Below are 14432 nucleotides of genomic sequence, written 5' to 3' on the forward strand. Positions count from 1 at the left end.
ACGCTGCTGGAGAGATGTTGCCTTCCTGTAGTTCAGAGGAGCTCCTGATCAGCTGTGGTGGGATCATACTTTCTTTCCACTTGCACCTGAGTTACAGTTTTGTGTCTTGGTATACTGTGAGCATTTGGAAGTGAAAAAACAGAAGCGCAGCCAAAATTTTCAGAGTCTAATTTTCATATTATGTCAGAACAGGATTCCAGATTGGAGCAATATTATAGTTTGGCTTACGTGTTTCAGAAAATTGGTTACAGATCCAGATTGTGAGAATTAAGTCTACTTGTTGATGACAGCGCTGGGGAAAACACTGCAGAGATTATTTTCTTATTAGTAATCTGGAACATGCCCAGATAATTTTCATGCTATAGGTTTTAAAAACAGGTTCTTGCTTGAAATTTTTCATTACATGTTTGCATTTAGAGTTGTCTTACCTTGGAAGTTCCTTCCTTCCTCTTTCCAGTTTCCATGGAGAAAGCAATGGGAGAGGAGAGAAAGACAGAGAGAAATTGGAACAAGACATTTAAAGGCAAAGGTTTTTCTTTCAAAGACTGCTGCGTTATTATAAAAGGAACATATTCACCTGCAGAAAAGGACTGATTTACATTAAAAACGTTTAAGGATTGTTGACTACCTGTATTTATTAGTAAGGGAATAAACTATAAAAGAGTATGGAAGAGTGATTGGTAAAAACATTTGGAATTCAAGGCAGTAGCATGCTGCTTTCTGTGCATTGCTGTATGTTTGCTGTAAAGCATTTACTATCCCTTCTTTTTAAAGAGCTGGTTTATGAAGTGTTTCTTGGAAAGACTTGTTCAAGAGAAATGAAAAAGACTTGTTAGTTTTTTTAAACAATATCTTGTGGGTTGAATGTACAAAATGCTTTTTCTCCCTTTGTGTTTTATCCAGAAGATGTATTTGTCACCTCATTATGACAGGGAGAGGAAAAAAGCAGGACAAGGGGATAATATGGTTGTCCTGGCTACTTGGTAGGATTAGTATTAGACGTTATCTGAAAAGACTGTGTTCTTGGGCACTCCTTAATACAACATTCCTTGGTCTGACACTATTACCGTGCATTACTGAATAACAAACACCGAAGATCAGGTTCTGCAGTGTAAACTGGTTGTGCTCTCTGATGTTGACTTCAGACCTGGATCTTCTCTCCTCTCTCCTCTCTCCTCTCTCCTCTCTCCTCTCTCCTCTCTCCTCTCTCCTCTCTCCTCTCTTCTCTCTCCTCTCTGCCTCGCCTCACGTTGCAGAGAGTTGGTTGCTGATAAACCCGAAGTCAAGGCTTATACAGATCCACCATCTTAGATGCAAAGAAATCAGTGTCAAGGACAACCTAATTTGTCTCTGCTTCACTGACTTCATCTGAATTACTCCTTATTTTTCTCCTGACTGGTCCTTGTTCCATTTCTAAATGCTTTCTTGGAGATGTTCTGCATCTTTATGTCCTGTACTAGACCTCTCAAACAACCCCACCTTAAAAAAAAATTAAAATTGGTTCAAAAGTCATCATCCCATTTGTTCCAGATGCCATTGTAACGAGAAAGCTTAAGCTGGTTGGACTGGGAGTAGCCTGGAGTTTTGCTAGGACCGAACAGGAGGACAGGGCCATCTTCTCACATCACTGTCTTGTGGTGTCGGCTCAAGAGGTCTCGTGTCCAGTCCAGCTGCTGTTGTTTTGTTAACTAGCTTTTTGCTCCTTGCTAAGTTATGTTATATTTTGCAAACTGTATCTTTTGGATCCCACTTGCCTTGTGTTAAAATCATATTGCAAACTTCACATAAACATTCAGGCTTTCCCTAGCATCTTACTAGACAGAGATGGGAAGAAACTTATTGAAGAGCCCTGAACAATATATATTCAGGACAAGCAAACCTGAGTTTGTACCCGCTACTGACCAGCTGTTCTCCCACTGTGTAACAGAAGACAAAATGAAAAATACCTTTGGAAAAAAAATTGCAATACTTTAATAAACCACCACCAAAACCAAACCTTCTGGCCCCAGTTTTTTCACTTTATTGCCCCGCTTTGCCCTTTGATCAGTATCTTTACTTGGGTGTCATGGCAATATAATAGGTGATGGTTTTAGTGTCAGAACAGAAAAAAAAATATTCTTTGTCAAACGAAACAAAGCATTTGGAAGGGAAATAGAAAAACTTGAACTTTTCCATATGTTTGCAAGCTCGTGAAAGCTGGCCTCAAAAAAATCCTAATGTTAAAGGGGTTTTAAATGGGGCAGGAGTATCGTTAGGTAGTTAAGATTTACCCTCCCCACTGAAACCCAAACGTTTATTTGCATACACTGCAGGCTTGTCATCCTTATTCAATTAATGAACAGGTCCCTGTAATCTGGTCCTAAATATACACTGCATAGTTGGGTGAAGCTTGCAGAAAGGGGGCCGGGATCATTGTTCTGACTGTGTTATGTTAAGACTTCTTTAATCAAAACATTCATTCAGATAGAGAGGCCGGCTGCATATTTTGGCATCGCTACCAAGGGGAGCAGGGATGGGGTTGGGGTGGGGAAGGAGGCCTTGGGGGAGGGGCTGTTGCTTGCCTTTTTTTTTTTTTTTTCCCCTAAGTGCTTGGAAAGCAACTATTTAACTGGTGTGGAAAAACAAATAGAAAACATACATGGAGGTCATGACTTCTCACGGATTTGTTGAAAGTCTTTTTTAACAGGGATAAAAGTATCACCCCCCAAGCTGTTTGTGAGATGTGCATCCCATCTCTGTGGCCTTTCTGCTTCCCCTCCCCCCCCCTTTTTTTTAAAACATGCTTTCCTTCAACCCAAATGTATGGGAGGAGAAGGTAAAACCAGGCAGGGCACATGACTGTCGTTTGGCCAGGTGTCACCTGGGAGGACAGCAGTGGCAGAACGGGTTTGGGGCTCCCAGGAGGGGTCTCCACGCAGGTGCAGTGAGGGCTGAAGCTGCAGGGACATGGTGTCCAGGCTCTTCAGGGGCTGCAGCCCACCCTGCCTGCAGGCAAGTTTACACTCAGGCCAGCAATGACTCCTACAGCTCTTGTGCCACCTGCAGAGTTGTTTTTTAAAAGTATCATGCACTATCCATAGCGACTTCACTAGCTTTCATCCTGCTTTCCCCTTCCACATCTCCTATTTGTAATTTTCCTCTATATTTTTACCTCCAGTGGCTTACAGACCTCAGCTAGCCAATTTGAAACTCAAAGACTGCTGTGTTCACACTCCAGTTGCTGCGCCATGCTGAGAGGTACCCAAGCTAGCTTTAAATCGGGTAGGCCAATTACAGAAAGCTTGCTGGCATGAGCTGCAATGTATCTGCAACTTATATGGACCCTGAGCAGTAATGTGGGTGGGCAGGGATTAGCTCACAGCCAGAAGTGGCTCCCCAGGGCTGGTCACAAGAAATGTACTTGCTTTTACACTAGCTTTCCTTGTGCTCTTGGACTTTCTTTCCTCCCTCACTTCCCTTCAAGCAAAAAGTATTTTTGCCTTTTTTTCCCTCCAGCCTCATCCAGGTATTTTCTGTGGGTTTCTGATTCCCTACAGTATTGGGTTTGTGAGAGGAGAGACTTCTCTTCATTGCTATTTCCAAGGAAGAGGGTACAGGCAGGCTGCTGGGGTCACTAGCCATGTGTCTCTTTCTCAGCAGACAGAGGAAACAATGTGTTGGAAAACAGCAGCTGGGCTCGCTAGCATGGGGACGTGAGACTCACCAACCTCACCTGCTACTCCGGGAGCCTGAAAACCCCCCCGAAGGACATGAATGGGGACCTTATCAGTGCAGAGCAGCCCAGCAAAAGGAGTTGTCAGCCTTTAGCTCAGAGAGGATTAGACATGACTAAGCAGAGCAGAAATGCTGGAAGCTGCAGCAACTCATGCCAGTTGCAATGAATCAAAGCCAGAAAATAGTTTAGGCTTCATGAAGCCCCACTCCGGTCAACCACCAGTTCTCAAGACCATACTTTCCACTGAGTGAGAGGTGGCTGTCCCTTTTTCAGGGCTGTTCCCTGCCTTTGGAGGTTTGGGACATTACAGGCTCCTGCTAAGCCAAGGGGCATGATGGAAAATCCTGCCGTGGAAATACTGAGTTGGTCCAACCCCCAGCAGCGCTTCACGGAGGCCTCCATGGCACAGGGATGCAGGGATGGCTGTGGCCAGCCAGCATGGCTGGTGGGCGAGTGTGGGTGGGAGAAGTGTGACTGACTTTTTGATGTGCACTCAAAAACTGTGCCTCTGGCTGCAGTGAGAGTTGTCCCTGGTGAACTGCTCAGCTTTCTTCAAAGGGGTGGGTACAAAACTGGATGAGCACAGGCTGGGGATATGTTTACACTTTCTGTGACTTCACATCACTCTGAGTCTGTATCCGAGTTTGGTGTCGGGGTATGCTTCTAATAAATCATTCAGCAGCCCAGAATCTACCAAATTGACGTATTTATCCTGACTACAACCTCCAAAATGTGCTGGATGTGCCTGTAATATATTCTCAAGTCCCATCTTGGGTAGATAGTTGCCCTAGGAAAGGGAAGGGAGTGATGGAACTGACTTATCCTGAAGATCAAAGACTCCTTTTACAGTCCACTCAGGCTTCTAATATATTACTTTATATTTTGGTGCTTAAAATAAAGAAATAATGGGTTAATCACAACATGCTTGAATTGAACACCATTTTGCCGAGCTCCTTCCTGATTTCCTTTTTCCATAACAAGCTGGAAGCTCATCTTCTTGGCAGCTGCCAACATTGGGCTTTGAGCTAAATCAGATTGACCAGACACCCCCCTCCTTGGCCAGTGAAGGTCCCTGTCAGGATGGAAGCTCAGGACTGCTATAGGAGAACCAGTCAAGTCAGCAGCAGCGTTTGTCTCTGCAGCAGCCACGTCCTCGTCAGGGAGATGCTTGCTCTTGCAGCCCATTCACTTTGCGCTATTTGAATCGTTCGTATCAGAGGCTGCAGTAAGTGGATAGTGCTCTCCCAGATGCCAGAAGGGTCCATAAATCCCAGGGAAACAGGTGTCTTCCAAGTCCAGAGCAGTATATTTTGCAGCACTGCAGTAAAAACCACAATGCCCTGTCAAGACTGGTTAATGGGAGGGTATCCTCCCTTCATAAACGAATGATAACTCGAGCTCAGATGTCAGCCTCTGACCTGAGAAGGGCTGGTGTGAATTTAGGTCTGTTCACTTTGTCAGAGGAGCCAGTGGGTTTTGGGATGCTGCTTTGGCTCCCTGGCAGCCGCCGTAAGCCATGTTGTCAGCTCTTGAGATCCTTATCTTGCATAGTGCTGTCAACCGTGTAAAAGTTCCTGACCTACGTGGTACAGGGAAAATCCTTCAAAGCATGATCCTTTACTTGTCTTCTAGCCTCTGCCCATGAAAAGCTCATAAATTAGAAGACTAATAAAGAGAACCCAATCTTTATCATGTTTTTAAAAAAATGAATGTAGTTGGCGTGATCTGGGAACAACTCCCTGCTAACAACTGGAGATAAGGATTACTAGCACGGAGGCTGAGCCCTCCTGTCGGCAAAAGATGGATGGGATTTATATTGAGGTGCTGGACTGGGACTCGGGAAGCTGATGGCCAACTCCCCACCTTGCCATAGATGTCCCTTGTGACCCTGGATGTGCCTCCTCCTATTTTCCCTTTTTAACCTGTGAATGCTCAGGGGAGAGAAGGAGAAATAAGGCATTTTTATTATTAAGAGATTCCCCTTCAAGGATTAATGATGATACTGCACTTATGGTGCTCTGGAGTTTGGGCATTGCACAGGAGGTGAGACTGCAAAGCAATTAGTTATCTGCTGATTAGGAGATGGTGGGAGAAATGAGTCTCAGAAGCCAAGAGTGTTGACCAAGATATAGGAAGATAATGGCAGGAATGGTTTTAGAATCATTATATTTTCCATGGCAAGTGTTGGCTTTCCATTTCCCTCTCTCAGCTTCCTCTTCTTCATCTGCAGATAGACTTATGGTTGAAGACCACCTCTGCTTGCACGCAGGCAAGAAAGGGCACGCAGCCCTTTAATCTAATGTTAGCAGTATTGGTTTTTCATTGACATAATCTTACAATTTGAATGCACATTCCAGAAATAGGCAAGCATCACTGGAACAGAATGAGGCTAAAAAAGGTTATCAGAGGTTTGGGAAATGTAGTGTATAGGAGTAGGAACGATAACACATCTGATTGAGATTTGATACTGGACTGAATCTAGAGAAGTTCCACTGTAGCCAATAGATCCACAGCAGGAAAAAAAAATGCTAACCAAAGTTGATGGTGGTTATATGTGTCCAAAAAAATTTATTCGCAGATAGATATTCACAACTCTGGCATCATGGCTCTGCCCAGAATATTTGTCCAAATATTAAAAAATAGTAAATAAGAAAATGTACTTAAATGTAGTCTGGTGTTTATGAATTTTCAGCTGAACTTTGGCAGTAAGCCCTAAATGTGATAAAAGACTCTGCACCAATATATTTTGCTTTTCTCTTTTTTTTTTTTCCCCCCTCCATTTCTTTCTCTCTGTCTCTGTAGACAAAGCTGACAACATAGCCTAGATCTTGAGATATGGCTTATGCATTTTTCTAAGCTTAAGTATGTTGTTAGCTCTTATGCTAATGATTACAGCACAATCCCAACCTCCTTCCACAAAGTATTTGTGGGAAGAGAGGTTACCACTGAGCATTGTCTTGGACTTTGGGTCTTCCTTTGGGGCCTTCAACAGCTAGATTCAGCCAGTGTCTTGTATGTAACATCAAGTCAGAATGTCTTGCTGTCCCCATTTTACAGATGGACTTTTGAGAGACAGGAGGAATAAAGCCAAATGCTTCAAAGATACTTAGTGGAGGTTAAGTGCTCAGTTTCCTTTGAAGGTCTAAACCCAAATGTCATGCTTGTGATCATACAAGAGATTTGTTTCGCCCATGGGAACAGAACCATTTTTTCAGGGTAGTGTCATAACCACTCCACAGTCCTTCCTCTTTTTTCTTCCTAAAGCTCCCACTGACTTCAAAGATGAAGAATTATGGCCCGCATCCCACAGCACTGTGAGCTCGGACGTGTGTGCAGAGCTTTACCCACACATATATTCCATCAGGGATACTGACTCAAGTAAAATTACACAGGCAGTGTGGAGGGAAAGAAATTTCTGTAAGGCTGGGACTTAACTTCTTTTTTGATTTCATATTCTCTTCCTTTAATCTCAAAAGCTTAACTAAGAAATGCAGGGTGTACATAATAACTGAGTTTGAGGTCTATCTATACTGTCCGTAGGAGAGCTGTAACACAAAATAAATAGGAATAGAAAAAAGGAAGAGTTCTAGCTGATTCAGTCAAACAAAATACTCTTTCTTTTGAACACCTCTGAATAAAATATATTATTGAATTTCCATGGGAAATATGTAGTGTGTGTATTTTTATATATATATGAATTGGTTGGATTCTCAGAAAACTGCATGGCTTGCAGACTGGACAGAAAGAACTTCTCATGTGTATCCACCACAAAGTGAGCACACCCTCGGTGATGGGTAGCACTCTTTTTTTCTGCTGATCCAACTGCTACTCTCCTAGATGAACAGCAAAATTAGAAGTTAGGATTTTTCAACAGTCACATCATCCATCTCACTATACATTTAAATACTAGTAACAATATTCAGCTATTATCAGGTGATCAGTCCCTCACTCATTGGCACAGCAAATGTCTCATCCATTCACTCCCCATTCAAAACAACAAATACCTATCATTAAAATGTTGAAATTAATTTTTACACTGAATGGAAACAAAAATGTTTGATAAAGTGGAAGAAGGAAGGTGCATCCCTCTTTATTTAGCCCATCCATTTAAAACAATGGATTTTCTTTTTTCAAAAAAAAATCTTGAATTCTGGCTGCAGGTAACAGCTTCCTAATTGCATGTGACTGTTTCTTGACTTCCTGATCCCTGTCTGGTGGTTAGGAATCCAAAGGGTTTCTTAAATCAACAGGAGCAGCTGCCTCCTTGAAGCCAGGCATGGTGTATGTCACCGACTGTGGAAAGGAACTGCGATACAAGGAGGAGCGGAGGTGATTAATGGGGCCAGTGTCGTAGCTCAGAGTGTGGTTGCACTACTGTGTACGGGCATACTTACTTCAATCATTTATCTTCTGTCCTCTGCCACACACACACAGAAACATACATGCATGTTTTGTTTTTGCCAGTGATGGAGCAGTCATTAGAAATACAGGAATGCACAAGATGTAGTGGGACCTGTAGCCGATGATGATGTGCCTCTAGAGGAGATGCCTTCCTTTGTCTTGTTCCTTGGACAAGCATGAGAAATGTTGACAAAACCCAGTCCTTCATTTTAAATTTATCTCTCTGCCATTGGCAAATTCTTTCCCACAGAAAGAGGAAGAAAGAAAAGGAGGGAAAAAAGGCAAGTAAATGGCTCCATTTTGTGGACTGTATTTTAGATTAGATAAAGAAGAGGAACAAACTAAGTTAAATGTGGATGTAGGCTTGCAAGTGATGGACAAGTTGCACAAGCTGAAGGAAGGTGCTTTCCTTCTTGGCAAAGACTCTTGGTCAAGGTCTGAACACAACTTCTGTCCTTGGGCTATCTAGACTTACAGTGTCAGAGCTTTCCCCTAGTTGGAGTGAGATTCACAAAGCCATTTGATCCCCCAGCATTGCTGCTCCTGTTTTGTGTAAGAGCAGGTTGTTCTCACAGGCAATGCTGTACCTTTCTTCCCCCAAAGCATCTCAGGTGTTTCGAGACCAGGTCCCATCAGTTCCCAGCCTTCACTCCCCTTCAGCCAAAAGCAGGGAAGAAGACACTTCTCTGTTGAACCTTCAGATGTTACCAAAAAATATCACCTTCCATTTTGGTCTCTGAAGGCTCCCCTGACTCCTGGCTCAGCTACACCAACCCATTAAACACAGAGCTTCAGTACAGAGGAGATACAAAGGCTTGTGATAACTGCATGGACCAACTGATTTACAGCTTTGCATTGCAGAGGTTATTGCAAGTGTAAAATGGCTACTCATTCCTCAGACTTTATTCCTACAATAAAAATCTCCCTGTCTTTCACCAGGGTTTGAAGCCACTGCATCCTTTGCTGCCGCAGCCAGCAGCATTTTACCCCTCCAACGCCAACAGGCTGCTCCTGCGTCCCTTTGAGACAAACGCACATTCTTGCCAGACATTGAGGCAGTTTCCCTGTGTATTAACAGGAAACTGGTGTCTCCGATAGGTCTAGCTTAATGGGACTTATTATTTCTTGAGTACTGGCAAAGGGCTAAACTGAGAACAAGGTGCAAAGTACTTGCATGCTCTGAGGAGTTCACAAGATACTGTGGCGAAGCCAAGCTGCCAAGCCGCGCTGGAAAGCCTGGAGGAAGGAATGACTCAGGGTAATGCAATTGAACCTTTAAGGAGGGACGTGCTGGGAGAAGTGTGGTGATTTGGCAAAGCAGGTTGAGAAGTTGTTTGGAAAGTGAAAGGTCCAGCTGGTCCATGTGGCCCAATGGCCTGGGGCAGGTCTCGATCAGAAGCAGGATTCTCCAGCCTCATGAGATCCCCTGGCTCAGGAGATGTGGTGCCCATTTCTGTCTCACCCCGCTGGGTACAGCCTTTGGTGGGAATCCAGAGCAAGGCCCAGACTTGACCTTCTGCATAAGGCATACTGCTCGGTCCCCCAGACATTAGGAGAGCTGTAGCTCAGGCTGCAATGAAAAAGCTTTAAGGAGAGCCGCTGAGAAGATGGAAATCAGTTCTTTCCCTAAGACTGGCTGAAAGCTTTTGAAGAGGCAGTGTGAGTGAAGAGGGTGGGAAGAGAGAAAAATTGTTGTGATAAAAGCATGTCACCAAGTGGGAAGGTAAGAGGTGGACTGAAAAACAAAGACTAAAGGCAAGTTTTAAAAAACGAGTACAGGAATTTGGTATAGTAGAAAACCAGAGAAACAATTCACCAAAGAATAGAGTCCTTGCATCAAGTATTTCATCACAGTGAGAAAGGGATGTTCCCCTTATGGGCTGTGCATGCAATATCATTACCACTGACTCAAATTAACACTGGAAATCCTGGCAGCTTTACATGTACCCAGGGACTCAGAAATCCAAATCTGGATTTAGCAGCTTAACCTGCTTTCCAGTGGTGAGGCACAGAAAATCTCTGGAAGGTGCCTGGGTCCTGTTAGCAGTCATCAAACGCTGCCCACTTACAACACTTCTCACAGCAGGGCCCATAGGCTCCTGAACTCTCATGGTAGACCTTGGACCCTCACTGTATCAAAAGAAATTGCCTGTCCTAATAGGCAGAGACTTCTGGCTTGTCTGTCCATTATAGCTTAGGTCTTGGCCGATTCCTGCGTCTGCTGCCTTGACTCTAATGGTCCTTGTGGTTTCAGCTTTTCTTCTGTGCCTCTGAATGTCTCTCCTCATAAAAACAGAGACTGAAGGAGCAGTTCTTGTGGAAATCCCCTTCTTGGAAGTGTCAGGAATGTTTCAAGGATTTATGTGTTGCAATGCATGGTCTTCTCTGGTGAGACCTATTAGCATCTAAAGCTGCAAGAAAGATGAGGGGGTTTACCCTGTTCACATCTTCCTATGTCTGGGTTTGCTAACCTTTCCTATTTTTTTAACTGTTAGGTTATTAAAAAGTAGCCTATCCAAGCCAAATCTTGCAGTCCTTACTCAAGTTCATGGTGACCTTGGCCAAGAACAGATTACAGGACTTGTTCTGGTATTAAATAGCTAATGAACTGTGTTGAACCAGCAGAGAATGAAGGTTTTAGTAACTCACCCAAACATAACACCTAAAGCTACATTCTGCTGAAGAAACAGAGAAAAATCAAAATTAACTTAAATTTATTTTAGTAAAATACTAGTTTCACTTTTTTAAAAAAAAGGTGTGTTGGTTGGTGATTTATTTTTTTCTTTGTGGAGTTCCCAGCAACCCCACAAGCTCTTACCCTCCAGTGGCTTGTGAGAAATTTTTTTTTATTTTTTTTTTTGTGTGTGTGTGATAGTGATGTTCAGGTGGTTTAAATAACACTGGATTAGAACATTGAGTGTTTTGGGGATTACTTAACCGCTGTCACCTGAATAACAATGTCTCTCTATTTCAGGTCCCTAACTTCATCAACACAACACTCCCACCCCATGAGCAGGTGACAGCTCAGGAGATAGACAGTTACTTCAGACAGGAGCTCATCTACAAGAGGAATGAGAGGATGGGGAAGAGAGTGATGGCACTTTTAAGGGAGAACACAGACAAGAGTTTCTTCTTTGCCTTTGGAGCAGGTATGGCATGAATTTTTCTGTTTTATTTGTTTATTATGATTGGAAGTGGTTTGAACGCTTCAGGATTTTGTCTCTAGTCCTGAAGGAAGATTTCTTAGGGGACTTCCCTTTGAAGCAGAAGGGCTTTTGTTTGTCTAAACCTGCTTATAAAATGCAGTGAGTTGGTGTAGGAGGTGAGTCTGGGTCCGGCCAGGCTGTGGACAGTCTGCACTCCTTTGCTTTCCATCCAGTTATAGAAATGTAAAGCTGTTAATGCTTTTTATGCTGTTGTGTTTGTTCCCTTCCCGGCTCAGCCTGTGAGCTGCTTGGGTTATGTTCACATCACAGTTGTGTTTGTGGCTGCAGGTGTGGGAGATGGTTGAAGTGTCTCTGAATTTGCAAGCCCAGGTACTGATGGCAGTGACTGTGGGAGTACAAACCTCGCTGTGCCATAAGCATGTGCGTGTGGCTCAGGGTGCTGCACTGGGGCTTCAAACCTTTTGGGGTTGCTGTAGTTAGGCTTTCTCAATGGGTGACTTAACTACTTTGGTGGTGTGTCTGTACAGACTGGCTGGTTTTGGACCTTGCACAAATGTATGAGTTATGTGTGTAGCTAAATACCAGCATTTTAAATCATTAAGTAAAAATCCAATGTGTCCCTCTGCCTGTTTAAATTCTCTCTGTGAAGTCTGCAGAACAAAGATGTCTATGGTACTTCTGCAAGTCTGTAACAGTACGTGCTACTGTCCTTTCTCTCCCTTCTTATTTTTTTTTCCCTTTCCAATGGAATTCACATTTGTGTGTGATAAAAGTATAAACAATAACTGTTCAGGCACCAGTTCAGCAGAATCCTGAGTATCTGCTTAAGTGGCTCTTTGAGCTCCCTCAACTTCAAGGCAGCCTGAGATTGCTGTGCCGAGAACCGATCCGCTCCTCCTGTTCCCTCTCCTTGACAATTTCTCATTTTTGACAGAACTTTGCTTCTCATCCCATGACTCTCACTATGAACTTTGGCAACAACTTGCCTTTCGCTACTCACTTCGGTGGGAATTTTGATTAAAGACTGTGGGGTTTAGCAGAGATACATGCATTTTGATGTATTAATTTTTTGAGTGCATCCAGACTGAATTTTCTCAAGTTTATTTAATCTCAAGCTTGCCTGATATTTCTGTACAAGGAGTTTTGCTTAACTGTTTTTACAGTAGGAAAATACATCATGGTGGTTCATAATTGGACAGGGGTTCATAAAAAACAGCTTGTCTAACTGATGGAGCAGGGTTTATCAGAGATTATTGAACATGATAGTTTTGATGTAGTCTCCAGTTCTGGAATTCCCTTAACTAGGATATACTGGAGCTGGGAGGATAAACTGGGCATTGTTGCCCACTTGCCTTGCACCTTTTCCTGGATATCAGTTACAGCCCACAGCTTGAGACAGGATCTTGGATTAGATGGGTCATGGATCCAATCCACTGCAGCTATGTGTATGTGCTAATAACAGAAATGAAATTAAGCAAATGGATACTAATTATACATTGCTTTCTATAGAAAGTCACATCTAAGTTGTGGGAAGTTTGAGCTTTCGTTTGCTGTCCCTGTCAGAGATCTACTTGAAACTCCCCGGCAGCATCACTCAGGAAAGCTGGCTTGTAAAGAACAAGTCTCGTTTGGTCCTTTACTTGCCATTTTCTATCATGTTGAAAACCACCTTTGTGGCTGGGTTTTTTTCTTTTTCCCAGCAGTGACTGTAGCAGGACAGAGCAGACATATGCAGCTGGATTTATTGAATACCGGGGCACAGGACATGCTGAGGAAAGCTTTTTGGTTTGGGTCCTTTGTTCCAGCATCCCTTTGGCCTTTCTCACTAAAGCGGGCCATCCCTACTTTAAGTACAGTTAATTCTTCTCTCAGGTGTTTTATTCTTTGTGCAGTAAGTACTGAGAAAATTACTAATTTTTCAATGCCAAAACTTTTATGTGGCCGAAGTGCAAGCAAGTTAATTTCCTCTTATGATTCAAATGCAGTTTTTCTCCTGAAGATTTTTGTTGTTTTGTTGGGTTTTTTCCCCCACACACTGCATTATAAGAGTGTATTTTATTTCTACATTTTGTATTTTGCATTATTATATCTACTTCTTGAATTTTAGGGTGGTTTTTTGGTATGGGCTTGGGTCATGAGTTCAAATTGTGCTTGGGTCATGAATTCAAATAAAAATTGTGTGGAAATTGGTGCAGAGCGCCACTTGGGTACAGCAAGAGTCACCCTGGGAAAAGCTCTGCTGTTTCTCTAAAGAATGATTATTTTCCAGTAAAGCAGTGGCCATTGTGCTGATTGGAATATAGCAGGCAATTAATTTAGTTGCCTGTGCAACTCTGCATGTTTATGGCCTGGTTATTAGCTATTTTACACATAGAATTTCTACCTTCTTCATCCTGCCTTGCTTTTAAATGAAGGCTGATCAAAATCTTTCAGCTGATAGTATTTTGGTAGAAAATGGGGCATTTGGGGAAAACAGAATTTTTCTGTTTGCTTCTGAAAAAGCAAGTCCACTTCTTGCAGACATAGTTCAGAATCCCAAGTGCTTGCATGTCGTTGTTCTCCTCTGTAAACTAGGATTCTCAGTTAAACTGGTTTGCTGTGCTGCACAGCCCTCGTGGTGCATTGTAGGAGAGGTGGTTCAGAGTCTGGTCTGTAACTGAGCACGAGGCTACGAAACATTAAACAGACAAGTCTTGGGGATGTGGAAGTTGTAAGGGGACAGGCATTTGAATATCCAAGCAAGCTGAGATAAACCAGTTTTTAGATCCACAAAGTGAAGCAAAACATTTTTATGCTATTGAAAGTTGGGGTTTTTGTTCCTGTATTAAAACAAAACACACAATTCTAAATAGAGCTTTTCAGTTTTCTGACATTTTTAAAAATAAAAAGTTGACTTCTGAATAGAGTCCCCCTTCCCTGCCTTCCATGGCATTACTCACAATTTTAATGCATTGGAGCAGTTCAGACTTTTAATTTATTCCTTTATAAAACACACAGAAGTGAAAATAGCCATTTATTCTTTCTACTTGCATTTCTTTCTCCTCTCCAAGAAAAATACAGGCTTTGGGTAAAATGGAACCCTGCTCTATACGCAGCTCTGTACGCTTCATTCTTCTCCTGCCAGGGTTTACCGTATTCAGATTTAATGT

General features: G+C 42.8%; 1 protein-coding gene across 2 annotated transcripts in view; it reads left to right on the forward strand.

Moving 5' to 3' along the window:
• The window catches only part of TRABD2B (TraB domain containing 2B), a 295614-nt gene that overhangs the window by 166920 nt on the left and 114262 nt on the right, over positions 1 to 14432 (forward strand). For both annotated transcript variants that reach the window (XM_074832091.1, XM_074832093.1), the window contains exon 4: positions 11091 to 11265. In XM_074832091.1, coding sequence (XP_074688192.1) covers positions 11091 to 11265 — 175 coding nt within the window. The remainder of the gene's footprint in view (positions 1 to 11090; positions 11266 to 14432) is intronic.

This window comes from Strix aluco, chromosome 8 (assembly GCF_031877795.1).
Source record: "Strix aluco isolate bStrAlu1 chromosome 8, bStrAlu1.hap1, whole genome shotgun sequence".
Lineage (NCBI taxonomy): Eukaryota > Metazoa > Chordata > Aves > Strigiformes > Strigidae > Strix > Strix aluco.